The 18,365-nt window shown below is 48.2% G+C and overlaps 4 protein-coding genes across 4 annotated transcripts; 1 reads left to right on the forward strand and 3 right to left on the reverse strand.

Annotated features, from left to right (window-relative positions):
- Nucleotides 1-675: 675 nt before the first annotated feature.
- Nucleotides 676-2,684, reverse strand: C8R40DRAFT_577435 (uncharacterized protein). Its single transcript, XM_046235506.1, has 4 exons — nucleotides 2,616-2,684; nucleotides 2,291-2,532; nucleotides 1,828-2,129; nucleotides 676-1,767 (listed from the first exon to the last, which is right to left on the reverse strand). Exons 2-4 carry the CDS (start codon nucleotides 2,316-2,318, stop codon nucleotides 772-774), a joined length of 1,326 nt encoding a protein of 441 aa, XP_046082333.1. The 5' UTR covers nucleotides 2,319-2,532; nucleotides 2,616-2,684; the 3' UTR covers nucleotides 676-771.
- Nucleotides 2,589-4,829, reverse strand: C8R40DRAFT_577384 (uncharacterized protein). Its single transcript, XM_046235505.1, has 9 exons — nucleotides 4,506-4,829; nucleotides 4,292-4,442; nucleotides 4,217-4,240; nucleotides 4,112-4,169; nucleotides 4,003-4,061; nucleotides 3,774-3,942; nucleotides 3,654-3,720; nucleotides 3,523-3,604; nucleotides 2,589-3,469 (listed from the first exon to the last, which is right to left on the reverse strand). The coding sequence occupies exons 1-9, from the start codon at nucleotides 4,549-4,551 to the stop codon at nucleotides 2,968-2,970; spliced, it is 1,158 nt and encodes a 385-aa protein (XP_046082334.1). The 5' UTR covers nucleotides 4,552-4,829; the 3' UTR covers nucleotides 2,589-2,967.
- A 278-nt stretch (nucleotides 4,830-5,107) lies between these two features.
- Nucleotides 5,108-7,121, reverse strand: C8R40DRAFT_1162820 (TKL/LISK/LISK-DD1 protein kinase; the record flags this gene model as incomplete). The annotated part of the gene is made up of 5 exons (XM_046230290.1): nucleotides 5,108-5,249; nucleotides 5,297-5,891; nucleotides 5,946-6,917; nucleotides 6,967-7,024; nucleotides 7,086-7,121. 5 exons carry the CDS (start codon nucleotides 7,119-7,121, stop codon nucleotides 5,108-5,110), a joined length of 1,803 nt encoding a protein of 600 aa, XP_046082335.1.
- Nucleotides 7,122-8,092: 971 nt separating this feature from the next.
- C8R40DRAFT_1174932 (guanine nucleotide exchange factor) lies at nucleotides 8,093-10,170 on the forward strand (the record flags this gene model as incomplete). Its single annotated transcript, XM_046232262.1, has 6 exons — nucleotides 8,093-8,345; nucleotides 8,407-8,654; nucleotides 8,711-8,953; nucleotides 9,007-9,071; nucleotides 9,121-9,797; nucleotides 9,851-10,170. The coding sequence occupies 6 exons, from the start codon at nucleotides 8,093-8,095 to the stop codon at nucleotides 10,168-10,170; spliced, it is 1,806 nt and encodes a 601-aa protein (XP_046082336.1).
- Nucleotides 10,171-18,365: the final 8,195 nt, after the last annotated feature.

The following is an 18,365-nucleotide window of genomic DNA, read 5'->3' on the forward strand; positions in this document are numbered from 1 at the left end:
AGGGGGATTCTGTTCTTCAATCAAAGGAGCATCTGAGCTCGGCCCTGCATGAGGGTCAGACGAATTGGAGAGAAATTAATCGTTGGACAACAGCATACTTGAGGAAGAAGCTTTGTCATTAGACAAGAGTGAAGGTTGCGAACGTTCCGTACTATCTGCCATGGGGGTAGGAAAGTGAAAGGACGCCACACAAGCACGTGCCGTCATCGCGGGTTTGACCCACCGTTAACGACGGTACCGGTCGAACTGAGGAGCATAGAGAATTGGGACTATGTACAAGATTTGGTTTCCATTCTTCATGACGGTATAGTACACTAGTTTGTAACAACAACATATTTAGTCTCCAGAGTATACAAGGCTCCCACGTCCAAAACATAGTACTCATGCACTTCTTGCCAGCAAACAGACAAAGAGATAAGATGCAGGTACCAGCAGGACGCAAAATAATGAAAGGAAATTGGAAAATAGTCAGACAATGAACCGGAGAGTGCACAGAATTTCCGGGATAAAAGAGAACAGATGCTCGGCACTGGGAACGCACATGAATGAATAGTATACATACAGCAAAAAGATGAGAACTTCGCTAGTCCGATGTGATGATTAAATGGGAATAAACTTCATAGGAAAACTTGTCTGGACAACGACGAAGGTGTATCCGTTTGTGCAAGAGAAAGCATCTAAACCCCAAATTAGAGATAAAAAAGAGACTAAAGACGACAAGGCGATTTCGAGTTGATGTGTTCGAAATCATCAACTTGGATAGGATTTGCTTCAATCCATGTCCATTTCCATCTCCCAATCTTCTTCTTTCATAGAGTCCAAGCCCATAGGAGTGGCAACCTTGGTTTTCGGCACACCCATACTAAGACCAACCTCATACTCGAACCCATACTCGTCAAAGTTCTTCTTCTCCAAGTCTCCTCTGCCACTGAAAGCATAGACATCTCTCCTGCGACCTGGAATATCAAGGACGTCATCTCCGTCAACGTCAAGTTCAAACTCGTGATCATGATACTCATTCATAGGGTAATCCTCTTCCCCTGCTTCATCCTCTTCTTCCAATGAGCTCGATCGCTCGCTTTCGCTGAACACACTTTCACTGCGTAGAGAACTACGAGGAATCGATAATGTAACGGAATTGAAGGAAGAGGAAGTGGTAAAATTGGAAACGGGAACTCGGCGTCCACTAGGGCTAGCACCCTGAGAAGATGGACTGTCACCAGAAGACGAAGAGAGGGATGAAGCCCGACCATAACCTATTCCAGGACCCAGGCTGCGCACTTCAGAGTACGAGTCGTTAAGCGAAGTCGTGATAGGACTGACAGCGCTCGCAGGCGCAGACGATCCGCCCATCATATAAAGACCAGGACGGACTTGGGTGACGTCCGTAGTAGGAATGGGGTAATCGTGCAACCTTGGTCCAACGGAGGGCGAACGTGCTGGTATCGTACCCGGAATTGTAGAAGAAACGAGAGCAGAGCGCAATACACTGGTAGCGGGTACCGAACTTGACACGCCAGCAGATGTTCCTGGGTTGCTACCCTCAGGCAGTGGCAATGTACCGCCACTTAGAAAGCTGGGCCAAAGACTTCGGTCTTCCGGGAGGCTAGTACCCGTCGCCGAGTCCGCAGAAAGATGTGACAGGATAGCAGCAGCTTCAAGAAGCTGCACCTGCTGGTGCTTGCTGAGCACGTACTTCGACGACTCGCGCCAATGAGGAGTATGCTCCCAACGATGCTTGATTAGGCAAGAGGGATGACGGTAGATCTTTGCGATAGAGAGTGTTATTTTGGGACATTAAATTAGAAAGGGATAGAAGAGAATTACCTTTGAACAACCTTCGCACTTATGTTCCATGCCCCTCTTCTTACCACTCTTTATGTTGATGGGCTTGGAGTTGATGACTTGCTGCATCGAAGCGGGCGCAGAAGCTGGTGTCGAGCCGACATTAGTGGCGGCTGAGTCTTGAGGAGTTGCACTCATGGGGATCCCTGTAAGTGTGACAGGTGACTCTAATGATGTAGCAGTCAATAGAGCGGACATCCCGCTCCTTCCAGAAATAGCACCTGGGGCACTAGTATTTGCAAACGAATGTGTTGATGGTGAAGAGGGCGAAAGCGAAAGGGTAGCTAGCGAAAGGGCAGTTGGCCTATCAACAAACAAAACAAAGTTAATTGAACGCAACATTGTATACGTCATGGTAGAGGATGTGGCAAAAATTTTGATAAGGGTAGTTAGAGTGGAAAGAAAACGAGATGTAGGAAAGATATGTTAAACAGGATAGACTTACAAAGGTCTTGCAGCTGCATCCCTTGCATCGCTCAGTCTTCTCCTGGCCTTTCCTGTGGATGATAACCTCCGTTGGTTTTTGGCAGCATTGCCATTGACGTTGGAGCTTTGAACAGAAGACGACGTGGGCCCTGAGTCGGGAATTGAAGAGTCCATAGGCGATGATATGGGTATGGGCGCAGCACTGGAAGCTGCTATAGATAATGAGAGTAGGCTTTGAGAAGGCGGAAATTCCTCTAAAGACTGGATCGAAGGAAGGATATGAAAGGAAGAAAGGAAGAAAGTATTTCGTCAGCCTGAGTTTCCCCTTGGCTTGAATACTTTACCAGTGTTGTACTCGTTGCGCCCGTTGCAACCGTCGTCGTTGATGGTACTGTAGAAGACATGTGCAGAAAGCTCGATTTCAAAGAACAGAAAACGTTATAGAGTTGGTCAAAGAAAAACCAGTCAGAATTTGAGGCTGGGGATGGTGGATCGTGTTCAAAACTAGAACAATTTACACCTCAAGTGACAAGACGGTTATATCGCCAAATGGGGGTGTCTTCGATTTCATTGCCGGCTGTCCTCGGGATGTAATTCTTATGAGTCAGCTTCATACCACACCGGGTATCTACGAGTAATATGCTAGTAGTGGGAGGGTATGTACTTGTAGACGACTACGAAGGATCAACACATTCATCAAGCACCTAGTTTTTCACTGGCCATTTTTGCTCCTTGAACTCTCGCTGAAATCTTTTGAAATGCGACATCTCTCGCGAAATCGGGATTACCACCATGCTTTGGTTTTTTATCTATGCTGAATGGACTAAATCCGCAGTCGTCTGTTGCCCCTAACTGATCTACAGGGATATACTTGCTCGCCTCCATTAGGCTCTCGCAGACTTGTTCAGGGGTTTCGACGACAGGATCAAGTGGGTTAATCACACCGATAAATGCAATTTGTTTCACCCCTTTGGCGTCTCTTCGAATGTGCTTCCCGATCTCTTGATGGATCGATGCACGCGTTGCTGCATTTTCGGACGCGAGTTGTATGAGAAAGTATCCTGCGTTGATTTTGAACAGACTCGGAAGGAGCGTATGGTATGGCACCTCAGAGGAGTGCACAGAATCACAATCTCCGCCTGGACAAGAGTGAACACCGATGTTAACGCGTTCCTCGGGAGAGAAGCGGTCAAGGACACTGATATAGTATATGTATAACCACTGTTTTCGAGTTTCATTCACGACACTCACCTGTTGTTCAGATTGATGAACGTCTCCAGAAGGCTTGCGCCTGTCCAAGGGTTACGAGGGTCGTTCTTCAATGCCAAACGACCTGGTTACTTCTGAGCGTTGGTCACGAATGGAATCCGATATTCACTGACCTTCCGTAAAATCAATGGAAACTCTTTTCGCCCCCGCTTCAAAACATCCCCGAATGTCCTTTTCACACTACAAATCTGGATGAGTGAACATTTCTGGCACGAAGAGGATTCATTTTCAACCTCGTCAACAACGTCTCTTTTGAATTGATCCTTTGAATATCCTTCGATCTCTTCACTCAAGGGATACAGGAGATACATCATGCTTGGAGCAATGACCGCTTGCTTCATCTGGTGACCGTTGCTTAGAGGGGAACTCTTTTGAAAGTTCTGCCATGCATAGTGTTTGTATCTGTGGAGAATGGTCTTTAAGAGCTGAAAAAAGATTGTAGCTTTCACGGATTATATGTACTTGAAAGGCCCTCGGATGAGTTTGGGTAGCTTCCTATGATGTCCGTCATCAAATATCGCCTACATGTAAGTTATGACTGTGTACTTTTTGAAAAGAAGTCCACACTCACGAAATATTGACCGCCTTCTGCTGATAGGGTCTCGCTCAAACCCGTACCACCCAGAGAGCTGAAAGTGTCATTTATAGAATGCTCGGACTTACAGGCTATACGTACTCAAGAACTGGATATGTTGCGAATCTATGATGCAATTGAGTACGAACACGCCTGAAAAGTTGAATATATACTCACGAGCTCGATCTCTGTTCTCCATCCGTGATGTAAATCTCCCCAGTCTGTTGCATACGAGACAAAGAATCTGCAGCTGCCTTATCTTGTAGCTTGATCAATTCATCTTTAGAAATCTTTCCCGAGTCATATTCCGCGTAAGCTTGTTGAAGGTCTATTCAAGAAGGAAAGGGAGTGAGCTGTTTTCCAATGATGAAGAAGTTTATCTGCAACCAACAGTGTGGACGAGGTAAGCTCCCTACAACTTCCGTTGGAATAGGCATGTTGTTGCAACTTATGAAGTACGATGTTTGTATCTGGCAATAGGTCAGAAAAACAGATGAAGGACATGATACCGATCGAATGTGCAGTTTTTATATCACAATTTTGTTTTGCCGAACTACTCGTTATTTCAGAAGCGAAGTGCTCGTGATCCCAGGTGTTCCCCTCGTGTTTGCAGGATAATCTGAAAACAATCGATTGAGTTTTCCGAGCCGTAAACTCCAAAGTATGATTGGAATTAAGAAAGGGAATAGATTATTATGAACTGCACGTCAATGTACATGGCGAATACGATGAAGAACGGAAAGGCCGTTATGATGATTGAATGTATTGTACGTGTAGTGTCCTTGATCATTAGACCATGAAAAGAAGTCCGACATAAATTCATGAATGGGTCGTGACGTGTAGGTATCGAACGGATATGGGTCATGGAGCTTTGAATCAGATGAGAAGAGTGAAATAAAAATATCGTGCTTGATGGAATGCGGAAAGAATTATGAAATGTAATTGCTGGGTTGCAACTTTCGGGGGTCTCGTCATTGCGCTCGTAGCATATTGTCACCTGGGTGGACTAGCTGTCTTCTCGCCCTTTCCAAACTTGAGCTTTCCCAACGAGTTGCTGGGCTGATGATGTACTCGAGGACGTACAGGGCGCACACCACAGTCGATTGGTGCATCGTCACCGCATTTAACATGAGCTCTGGATATGATGAGAAACAAGGAGCAGAATTCAAAAGAGGTACGTACTTGAGTCCGCAATCATCACACTCTAGAATGGGCTTCCAAGGTCCAAATCTCTTGGAACAGACATCGCATTTACTGACCAATGACCCACCGGAGAAGAATAGATCGAACGGATTCCACGAAAGCGGCTCCGCAACTGGTGCGTTAGTTGGAGGAGTTGAATTTCCACTCTTCTTCGTGGGTTTTGCTCCCGGCTTCAGGATAGTGAATCGATGAACAAGAGGAGCCGAGTAATTTCCGTGAAGCGATTTGATGGTAGACCCACCCTCGGTGGCCATCGTGCTAGAAATAATGCTAGACCCAGCAGCGGTATGGTAAGAGTCGAGCGAATCAATGGAAAGAATAGACGAATGGCCTAGAAGATCCGATCCGTTTGCAGGGTGCTCTGCCATGATAGTGGAAGCTTCCGGTGAGTGATCAGAGCCAGGTAAGATTTGGTTGTTGATTGCATTGGGGTCGGGGGAAGCACGGATAGTAAGAATAGAAGACAAAGAAGGAGGCTGAGTCCCATTGCCATCGTGATTGGGATGAGCGCGAACAACGGTAGTACTGTATTCTGAGATCGCTGAAGCATTGCCATTGAGTAGAGGTTCTTTTCCTGTGAGCAAAATTGAGTTCCAATTTGGACGAGGGTTGGAAAACTGCGACTTACCGTTAGGTGCTTCAGTCCAATCACTGTTTAGCCCAACACCCGAAAGTCCTTGTACCGCTTCCATAAGTTCATCTTCATCATCACTGTCATCAGTTGATGATTCGCTGTTCCTGATATCCTTCCCTACTCCCATCCCGAAGCTTGGAATCCGAAGTTGGGGTCCTGGCCGTTTGTGACCTGTCATGAATTTGATACTTCCGACATTGACATCTTCTCCCTCGTTAGGACGAGAAAGGACTTCCGCTTCGATGACACGAAGTTTCTCGAGAATTTGACGAGTCGTTGGACGAGCGGCAGGATTTGAAGAGCAGCATTCAATGCACAATGATATCAAGTCAGGCGGACATCCTGGATTAGCGAGACTGCGGATCTCATCTGCATCTATGGAGAAAGAGGGTGCGGCTCGCTTGAAATGATGGTCGTCCGCAAGTCGGCGAGCAGAAATCTCACAGAGGATGATACCAAAGGAGAATATGTCGGTAGGGAGATCAAACTCCTCTCCAAGGAGGATTTCGGGAGACATGTACGAATCGGTTCCACAAAACGTGAGTCGTTTGGATTCGTCTTCGCTTCGGGCAGCTATCCGAGCAAAGCCAAAGTCTGTAATCTTCAAACGACCATTAGCGGTGACAAGCAGGTTTTCGCCTTTCAAATCACGATGTATGCATTTTCGAGCATGTAAATATGCAAGCGCACGGGCAATATCTGTGGCAAAAGACAATCGAAGACGCCACGGGAATGGTTTGTTCTTGTCGTGAATGTAATGACGCAGGTTGCCGTTGTCTATGAACTCGGAGACGATGAAAATGCGATTGTCTGGCTCGGGAGCACGAGAGAGACCAAGAAAGAGGACGATATTAGGATGGCGAGATTCCTTCATGAGACGCCATTCACGCTCAAAGTATTTCGCCACGTCGTATTCAGTAGATGGTAAGACTTCCTTGATGGCGACGTCGATTCCAAGATAAGTGCCTAAGAGCTGATTAATTTACGTTGGGCGAGGCTATGAAGAGGGATTTACCCTTGTAAACCTTGCCAAACGAGCCAGATCCAAGAGTTTTCCAGTCGCCTTTGATGTCCTTAATATCCGCAACAAATTTGAGTAGAATGATATATTCATCAATACGATGAGCAACTGACCTCGTAAGGAATCACATCGAATGCATCTGAATGCATTGTGGGTCTGGGTGAATTCTACAGGAAAACTCTTCAAAAAACAGGAGAGAGAACAGAATGGTATAAATGGCAGGAGTGACAATGTCACTGACACTGACGGTGAGATTTAGAGAGTCACAATTCAATAAATGACGTAAAGCTTACTTACAGAGTCGGGGGCGGGGCGGGGCGGCGGGGCGCTGCTTGTACAGCCACAAGGATTCCTGCTCTCCCGAGTCTCCCCTAAGTAGCGGTTCAAAACCAGTCAAAGAACTAGTTTGAGAAAATGCTACATAAAATTGACTGTGGTACCCCGGTCCCAATTCATGTTCAGACAGACAAAAGATCCACACGTAATCAACAGCATCGGCCGAATCACCTGGCATCTGTTATGGTCGGAGGGTCTGAGGAGCTAGAAAGCGTCCAGTATTGAACAAAGAAAAAACACTTTGGACCTTCGACGGCTCCGAATCAAATAATGACTGGGTCAAGATCGCGTTCTTACCGCTCTCGATGTGGAAGGTCATGTCGGAGGGTGTTGAATTCACTACCACTCAGGCTACGGCCTACTCCGGCTTCACCTCCCGGGGCACGTCGTAGTTGCGCCGCAGTGAGAGCTTCAAAGCCAGCTCATGGGTAAACATCGGAAATCGGTTGCCATAGAGATTCGGTCGCGGTGTCTGAGTAGGTCAGGGCTCCTCAGGGTTCCCCTGTATTCGCAGCCTAGTTTCTGGAAGAAAAAAAGTGTATTACGCTGGAATTCCAGCTTTCCTGAAGTAGAATTATTTGCCCAAAGAAATTGAGAGCTCCACTGAGGATTTATATGATAGGAACTCATCCAGGGGTGTATTGAAATTGGACGCGCTATTAATAATAATAGTCATTCCTTATTCCGATTCATACCTTCAACGCCTTGTAATACTGCACGGTCTACACACCTACGACCACGACACCCGACGACCATCTTGCTTGGGGCTTCCCCACTGCATCTAATGACGGACATTCTCAGATCCTATACTGATTTATCCCCTTCGACACCTCGGTTTCATGTTTCAACGGTTTTGCAGTCGATTATTAACGGTACATATTTTTTGACGTTTATCAAAGAAAATTTTGAGCCCGTATTGAAGCCCCTTTGCAAAGCTCTTCCTTTGACTTTTGACCAATCAACCCGTGCAGTACTAGTCAGGTTACTGTTGAAGGACTTGAAGACGTTGAGCTCGAAATCTAGACTATTCCATAAAGGTACGTCCACTCAAAACTCTTCTAGCAGCGTAAATCTGATGGCGTTGATCATCTTCCATAGATGCTGCCCTTGCGTTATTAGCTCTAAAGACGTTAGGCAGAGTTCCCGTTGGATCCGAGCCACTCACTGAAGCTTCAAGCCTCTGCACGTTGTTGGAATTGTCAAGTTCGCTCTATAAGGAAGACAGGAACGCGTCTTCTGAGGCGTTGAAATGTGTAGCGAATACCTTGCTATTATACGATCACGCTAGAGTGACATTCATTTCGAAGGAAGTTAGTGGCGGAGAGTTCTGCGCAAGTATGTTGGAGGTGAGTACTTTTCTCAGGTGGCCTTTACGTGCTGATGGTCATATCGTATATTCTAGAAAGCGACAACTCCTGAACAATTATTCACTCTTTCCAGAATCATGTTTCTCGCAACTGCTTCTCCTTCCTCTCTAATCCTTTCTCTGGTCGAAGACAAGCGGCATGGACGCACAATAATTGATGTAATCGCGATGAAAATAGACATTGTTCTCTCTAATGTCTTAGGAAATAAGGCCTTTGCTCGTGACGCTATGTCTGAACTCTTGAAATTCTCGTTCAATCTTCTGTTACATTATCCCAAGGTTCGTCCCCGGATTGTAATTAGTTTCGATGTCCTAACCATGCCTTTGGTTAGTTACACGGTTTAGCCTCCGCGTCGTCGAGAAGTGAGCAAGAATTTCAAAGCCCAAATCTTGATGGGTACGTATCACTGCATGCACGAAACACCCTTTGCTTATAATCCTATCAGTCTTTTGCCCCCCTTGTTGCGCGTCTACCAAAACCTACCTCGCACATTCCCTATACCACTGGCCCCACCATTAACTCATGCCATACACGCACTCGTTACTATACCCATGACGCCTACTCTAATAAACTTATGGTTTTCTGCCACTCGTAATTCGACATCCCGCCACGTACTTCCACCACAGACCCCTCGGCCCCGAAGCTCAAGCACTCTAGACCGTGCTCTAAATGTCTTTGCTGCAGGACGTCGATCCCTCTCTATTTCCTCTAATTCCCCTGCTTCCATGATCGGAAACTCTTACCACGACGTCGTGGTCCGAACAATGGACCTCCTCGAAGTCGTCTTCTCGTTTCATTTCCCCTCAAACTCCAACCCAGATTCACGCGAAGTCCGCGAAGCGTTCAAGAATGTCTTGGTCGGGTCAGCAATGTCCGCAGATACAAGTCTCGACGAACTCGTATCGCCCTTGCTGGCATTATGCACTCGGATATGTATGATGGACAAGACCTCCCGCAAACGCGTGAGGGAGTGGATTATACCCCCTAACCTAGACCGCTCATACCCATTGGATGAGAGAGATGATTTCTTGGGCAAGTGTATTCGTTTGCTTGGAAGTGTATACCATTTGAGATTGAAGGCCACGGTCGGGGAGATGCTTTACGCTGCTTGCGATTGTGATCGTAAGCATCACTGCCTTTTACTTCTTTGTCATTCTCAAACCTTACATGAACAGCTTCAATCCTCTCCAGTCTTATTGGCTATGGGCACGTTGCAGGATTCTTATTCAACAAAGGAATACTTTCCGCACCTCCTCCGCCTTCGAACGACCCTCATTCCTCACAGCGCGTCGTCAACCCCATCACCGGAACATATGACACGATGCCCCCAGGCGGTTTGAACAGTCATATTGCCGAAATGACTGAAGAAGAGAAGGAAATCGAAATGGACAAGCTATTTGTGCTGTTCGACCGACTCGATCGGTCTGGGGCACCACCTCCAGATCAGAGGAAAACCGCCCACTCGACCGTAAAATCGAAACGCACCCCCAAATAAATTCATCCAACAGTTTTTTGACTCAGTCCCATAATTACGCTTCCGCGTTCTATCATCTATATCCTTTTCATTGCTAAAGACCGCCCCAGGCTTTTTTTGTTCTTTCTTTATATTCTGGGCTGTCTCTTCCTTTCCTTCTATCGATGTTTTTTCATGACACGATACGTTTTATATCTGGTGAATGGCTGGAGGAACATGGAATCTACTGGAATCTATTCATGACACTTGTCGTATCCCGCATCTACTTTTCTATCTTATCGTACCGTCGCCTTCTAGATTTCACTTGCTATTCACCGTTTATATCTATATGTTTTATTTCGATATATATATGTGTATCCATAGAGTAGTCCCACTACGAATAGTTGAAGTTGTAGTAAAAATCATTTTACTGACAAACCCGGACTGGGCCGAAGTTGTCCTAGACTCGAGCCAGTAGCTTCGGATGTTGACACTTTGGAAACTGGCGCTCAAAGGTGTCAGCGAAGCGACTGGTTTTTAATCCGGCACTTTTGGCAGGTCGGGTTTTTACCACGTGCTTCTTTTGACTTCAACAAAATTTCGAAAATAGGCGTGTCCTGAACATCAATTTTAGTAAAATGTGTTAGACTACATCTCCGCACGGCGTACGCACAGTCTATAAGGCAGGGTACACTATTTTGCTTCCGCACACAGGATTACATACAAACTGTATAGTTTATTACTTACCTGCGGACGACGGACACAGACTCCCTCAGTTGTTTTCTAACCAACTGAGTGCTCACTAGCTAACAGATTATGAGACTGGAGCTTTAGAGGAGCGAAAAAAAACCTACGCCTCAAACAACTGAACCAACCAGTTCCACGATGTCGTTGTCGCCGAATATGCCGAACGTCCAACGATTCCCCACCGGAATAACACTCGAGGGGGAGGATAACTGGTGGCCCTACAAGAGGGAAGTTAGCCTCGCAGTAGAATCAAAAGGCTTGCAAGGATACCTACATGGGACTATACCTAAGCCCAGTAATGCCAAGCCTGCAGTCACCGTCACCTCACCAGAGGGTACAACCACTACACCCACAGCAACAACCCCGCCATATAGTCAAACACCATCCCCCGAGGAATGGTACATGTGCAACCAATATGTCGCAAGCACGATAGTATCGAATATTGTCGACCCCACAGGACTAGGGGTAGACTATACCGAATCAGCCTCGGATATCTGGGGTGAGCTAGTCAAGCAGTTCGAACAAAAGTCAGAGGAGCTCCTCCTCTTCCATGACAGTAACCTCAGAGCCCATCGATACTCCTACCCCGGAAAGACGATGCGAAACCTACTCAGGAAGGCAACAAATGCCGGCGCAGTGATAACGGACGGACAGTTCCGTGTAATTGTTCTCACATCACTCCCCAGAGACTGGGACACCGACATCAGACACCTTCCTGGAAAGACTAGTAGCGAGGCCTTCATATACCTTCAAGGCATCTGGCTACAGAGGGAGAAGAGGAGATCGGAAGAAGAGCGAGAGGAGAAGAAGATCAAGGCCCTGCTGGCAATGCACGTGGCGAGCGTACAGGCCCCAGAGAAAAACAAGCCGACATGCACCAACCCTAACTGCAGGAAAGTTGGCCACACAATCCAAAGGTGCTGGGCAAAGGGAGGAGGCGCAGAAGGCAAAGGGCTGAACGGATGGCGATTCAATAAGAACAACGAACCCAACCGGAGCCAGGCCACATCAAGAAATACACCAGCGGCCACCGTAGCTAACGCCAACGCCACCACTACTACAGCATCACCTCTGGAAACATACATCCTGTCTGCCGACACGAAAAGAGCCGACGTGGACGCATCCTCCAGTACGTCCACCAGTACCCCCCACCAAAGCACAACCCCAACTGACAGATCCCCAAGTAGCGATGATCATACCTTTCTGAAAGGGTGGGAGCGTCAGGAGTCAGTAGAGGGGAACGGGGCTAAGGACGTACATAGGCATAATGTAGTAACGAGCCCACTGGCATGTGCGATGCACCAAAGCAATAAACTTCTTTACACTCCTATGAAAACCCCATACGTCCGAACCTTCATTGACTCCGGTGCCACGGAACACTGCTGGGTAAATAGATCAGACTTTGTGGAATACAAGCAGATACAGGGACAGAGTGGGACCAGTGCAATAGCCAGTGACGCTGGAAGATTCAAGATACAGGGCACTGGGACTGTTGAATTCATAACACGAGTTGGTGAAACTGCATGGCGGATACGACTTACCAGGGTGAAGCACACACCAGAATTTGGCCACAACCTCATCTCTCTATCGACCCTCGATCAGCAAGCATTCCAGGGCGACTGGGGCAGAGGTGTACTGAGTGTCAAGACACCAGAGGGGTGGGTTGTGATGACGGGGAGGGGCAGGACGAAAATGTACGAGGTCGAGGTCCTTGAGCCAGACATCAGTGAACTCTGCAAGGTCCCATGAGAAGCCCGCAGATATACACACCTGGCACCGGCGCCTGGGACACGTATCGGTTCCAAGGATCCTCCGGATGGAGAGCTGGAAGCTAGTAGATGGCCTACAGATCAAGTCGAAGCAGCTCACAGGAATGTGCATCGACTGCCTGTATGGGAAGGCGACGCGAAGGCCGTTCGACAAGAAACTCACCCACGAGACCGAAGTGCTCGAGAGGGTGCATATCGACCTCTGGGGACCGGCAACCACCCAGAGCATAGGGGGAGCGAGGTACATGATGCTCTTTTCCGATGGCGCATTGTCAGTGCGAGTCCCCACATTCCTCAAGGACAAGCGGAAGGAGACCTCACTAAAGGGATTCTACCACTACCGATGACATGCCTAAATTTTGGCTAGACGTCTATGCTGTGAATTGTGACATTTTCACGCATAGATTTGTATCAAGAGGACTGTAATTGAGACCCAGATTGACAGTCAAAGTCAATACTGAATCAGTCTAATAAGTTGAAGGTGTCATAAAGTACGCAGCCCCTATCATTTTCCTTTTCTCACCGTCTCGACGCCTTTACTTGTACGATACATCATCCCATCACTGTCAAACCCCCATCGATTACTGATCCATCGATTACTGATCCACCTGACCCATCTTCTCCTTCTACTGGCTTCCGCCACCTTCCTTGTTCCTAAACTGTACAGTATTACATCGTTGTTTCTCGCAGACCGGATTATGTATATATAGCCAACCCTCCACAGCCTGGTCCCTTATCTTGACCTCTCTGTCATTATCTGGGACCAGGTATGTGCTTACTTATTATTACCTATGACTACGATACTCAATATATCTCTGTCATTATCTGGGACCAGCCTACCGCCGTTCTGCTTAGTTGCTCCGCCTTGTTGCCTTGTCCAGTTGCTCCGCCTCGCCGTTCTGCTTAGTCGCTCCGCTTTCCCGCCCCGTTAGTCACTCCGCCTCTGCCGCTTCGTGACATTAGGTCAAGATCCATTACTGCACTGACAGCCTACCGATAAGGTTGTCCTTGCAGGGTCTATAGACACCACGTCTTCCCCAGTTCCGCCCGACTCTGAAACACCTGTTGCCAGTATAGACTGCTCCACACTCCCGCACGCACTTGACCCCAGAGACCAAGCTCACGCCCATAACAACGACGATACTTGGCGCGATTGCCAGTCTCAACCTTGCCCCAACGCCCTTTCGAACTCAATCCGAGAGCCACTCACTGTGAGCAATATAACCTTCCTGCCGATTCCCCAGCCCCGATTGCCTACTCCCATCATGTCGACTCCTATCCCGCCTGCCCCAAACACCTCTGCGGAGGATCTCATGGCTCAGCTCATCAGACAAGTAGCTAACCTTGCTACAGCTATGGAGGAACGCTCATCCTCTAAGTCAAGCATGAACAAACCCGAGGTTTTCAAGGGTAAAGATGGCGCTGAAGCCCGTCGCTTCATGGCTCAGTTCCAGAATTGGGCGTCAGAACAACCGGATCTCGCCAAAAGCCAAGTAAAACTCATCAAGTCCGCCTTGGGTTTCTTCACAGAAAGTGCCGGAGATTGGGCAACTCCCCATCTGCTACATTTCAATGCGGAAAATCCCCCTTTCGGAGGAAATTGGGAGGCGTTTCTGAAGGAATTTAGCCAACGGTTTGAACCAATGGACCCAGGTATGGAAGCCCGTAGCGAGATCAAGAATCTCAGGCAAAGTAAAGGACAGACAGTTGCGGAATTTGCTCAGAAGTTCAAGGATATCGGAGATCGGACTGAAATGTCTGATATTGACTTGCGGGAACGTTTCTTCACTGCATTACTCCCAGAGATCCGACAACACCTCATCACCGTAAACATTGCCCAAGGAATTGCTCCGACTCTGAAGGAGGCAATCAAACGGGCCATATCGGTGGATGTCTACCTGCACGATCCCACCATGACTGGCCGGAACTCTGGATACCCTCCCACGCATACCGCTCATACTACCCCTGCTGACCCCCACGCTATGGACATTGACGCAACCCACACCAGTAATGGGAATACTAGGGAAGCATTCCTAGCTCGCATGCGAGGACGATGCTTCGGCTGCGGTGCCCAAGGTCATGTCAAGCAAAACTGCCCACACCGAGAAACCACCTGCCGCTACTGTGGACGTCGAGGACATCTGGAAGCAGTCTGCCAAGACAAATTCATGGGACTCGGACGAGACCGAGGCCGACGCCAGCAACCTCGACGCCAACAGATATCCGCTACGGGACCCGCGCCATTCTCCCTATTCCCAAACGAATCCGTCCAAATCGCGTCCTCGACCCCAACATCTGCTCCTGCACCCGTAGCTGCTACTCCGAGCCCCCCTAACCAGGACTTCTCCAATCAGATTGGTCAAATAAGGGAATTACTTGATCGTGCTAACGCTATGTCCTCCTTGTCCTCTGGCTTTCAACAGGGTTTTTAAAGAGGGTACCCGCTTCGGCTGCACCGAGAGTACCCCGTAATCAGTTTGTTATGTTCGCTACTTCCTCGTATGACTCGCACCCATCATGTACAATATCGTCGATCCGGGAATTAAACTCTACTTCCCCACATTTCCGAATTCATGCGAGACTAAGAGGAAGGAATCACAGTATAACAACTGCAGCCATGGTAGACTGTGGAGCTACCGCCCTGTTTTTAAACCAAGACTTTGTCACCCGGAACCATGTAAGATGTGCACCCCTCCATAAACCGATCGACGTTTTTAATATCGATGGAACACCTAACCGAGCTGGACGGATAACCCATTTTGCACGTCTAGCACTCACAGTGGATAATCAAGAGCGATGGATGGACTTTCTGATCACCAACCTAGGAGGTGAAGACATCATCCTTGGACTCCCCTGGCTACGGAAGGTAAATCCGGAGATTGATTGGGAGAAAGGACGACTTTCAGTAAAGCCTCCTCGAGTAACGATAGAAGAAGTCCCAGACGGGGAGATCTTGTACTCTCATCTAGCCGCCACTCACACAGAAACCCCGATCCTCGAACTCCCGGAACTGGAACCTCCCGCAGAAAACCCCCACATTGAGGTGCCACTAGAAGCGACCCTTGAACCGAGTGAATCAGCAGCGGTGGAAGAACCACCAATACACCGAATTCGAGCCAATCATAAAACTCGCCGGGCATGGGTAAAAGCAGGAATTCTAGAGGAACAGACGGAGGAAGTCTGGTGCGCCGCAGGATTCACTTACTCCCAGCAGCTAGCAGAGGAAGCCAACCAAGACAAACCCATTAAAACCTTCGAAGAAATGGTCCCTGAGCAGTATCGTGATTTCAAGAAGGTTTTCTCAGAATCCGCCTCCGAACGATTACCTGCCCACCAACCTTGGGACCATGCGATTGATCTCGTACCTGGAGCACCGGCAACCATGCGTACCAAGATTTATCCCATGTCCCTAAACGAGCAGGAGGAGTTGGATCGTTTCCTAGAAGAAAACCTACGGAAAGGCTATATCGTCCCCTCAAAATCACCAATCTCATCACCGGTCTTCTTCGTAAAGAAGAAGGATGGGAAACTCCGTTTCGTACAAGACTACCGGAAACTGAACGAGTACACTGTGAAGAACCGATACCCTCTCCCATTAGTTGCTGACATCATTAGCCGACTTCAGGGAGCAAGATATTTCACGAAGTTTGATGTCCGCTGGGGTTACAATAACATACAGATTAAGAAGGGGCATGAATGGAAAGGCGCGTTTGCAACAACCCGAGGCTTGTTCGAGCCTAAGGTCATGTTCTTTGGTCTCACAAATTCCCCTGCCACGTTCCAAGCACTTATGAATGCTATATTTGCTGATCTCATTGCAGCCGGCAAGGTGGCAGTCTACCTAGATGACATCCTTATCTTCAGTAACGATCTCGAGGAACACCGACGAATGGTACGGGAAGTATTAACTCGGTTAGAAAAGCACGACCTCTACCTACGACCCGAAAAATGCGAATTTGAACAACAACAGATTGAATACCTCGGACTCATCATCTCAGAAGGGGAGGTGAGAATGGATCCGGTAAAAGTAGCGGCTGTTCGTGACTGGCCAGTCCCTACTAACCTTCGGGAACTACGAGGATTCTTGGGATTTGCAAACTTCTACCGACGCTTTATCCGGAATTTTGCCAAAATAGCACGACCTCTGAACGACCTGACGAAGAAAGACACCAGCTTTACCTGGACCGACACTTGACAGAAAGCATTTGATACCCTTCGAGAAGCCTTCATCTCCGCACCGATCCTTGCTCTATGGACACCAAACAGGCCTACTCAAATTGAGGTAGACGCATCAGGCTTTGCCACAGGAGGCGCCCTTATGCAGAAGCAAGACGATGGCCAATGGCATCCGGTAGCCTTCAGATCGGCATCCATGCAGCCAGTGGAACGGAACTACGAAATCTACGATCGAGAAATGCTTGCTATCATTGAAGCACTGAAGGATTGGAGGAACTTTCTAGAAGGACTCCCTCAACCATTCGACATCATTACGGACCATTCGAACCTCGAATTCTGGCGCACTGCACAAGACCTCACCCGCCGACAAGCCCGGTGGGCCCTCTATCTGTCACGGTTTGACTTTCATATGATCCACCGCCCTGGCAGAGTAAACACCCAAGCTGATGCTCTCTCCCGCATGGCAGTTCATCATGTATCGGACAGCGATGATAACCGGCAACAGACAGTCCTTAAACCTGGCCACTTCGTAAAAATTGCAGCTTCGATCCTACAGAACCCCTTAGAGGATCGTATCCGGAAAGCCTCAGAACGGGAAGCACAGGTATTGGAGGGTCTCAAAACAGTCAAAGAGCACGGACTACAGCGCTTGGCCAATGGGATAGCCAAATGGGAAGAGGACAATGGGTTGGTCTACTACCGAGGTCGAGTATACGTACCAGCAAACGACGACCTACGCACTGAGGTACTCCGTCAATGCCACGACCATCCAACTGCAGGACACCCCGGACTACACGGGACACTCGACTTGGTCAGTACCCATTTCTGGTGGCCTACGTTGCGCTCTTTTGTGGAAAAATACGTTGAGGGATGCGAGGTTTGTGCCCGTAAGAAGATCCAGCGACACCCACGGGCTGTAACTCAACCATTAGATGTACCATCCGGTCTATGGGAAGAGGTAGGGGTTGACCTGATAACACAGCTACCTAACTCCCAAGGCTACGATGCTGTCTTGGTTTGCACAGACCTGTATGGAAAACAAATTCACGCTATTCCTTGCACCAGCTCCATCACAGCCGAAGGCGTTGCCGATATTTACTACCGAGAGATCTTCCGTCTCCATGGTCTTCCTCTTCACTTTAAATCCGACCGCGGACCCCAGTTTGCAGCTAAACTCATGCGATCCCTTCTCGCTAGGCTAGGAATTAAATCAGATCTAACCTCCGGATACCGTCCTCAGTCGAATGGCCAAACCGAACGAGCAAATCAGGAAGTAGAGAAATACATCCGCCTCTATGTAGGACGACGACAAGACGACTGGGCAGAGCACCTTCCCATGGCGGAGTTTGTGATTAACTCACGGACTCATTCTGCTCTAGGCATGTCCCCGTTCGAGCTAACCTACGGCTATCTTCCCCTGTTCAATATCCCAGTGGGCCAACGCAGCGGTATTCCAGCTGTAGATGACCGTATACGGATTCTCCGAGAAGTGCGACAAGATGCCGGGGCTGCCTTACACCTAGGAAAGAAACAACAGAAGGAGGG

Source organism: Lentinula edodes (genome assembly GCF_021015755.1).
Source record: "Lentinula edodes strain Le(Bin) 0899 ss11 chromosome Unknown C8R40scaffold_39, whole genome shotgun sequence".
Taxonomy (NCBI): Eukaryota; Fungi; Basidiomycota; class Agaricomycetes; order Agaricales; family Omphalotaceae; genus Lentinula; species Lentinula edodes.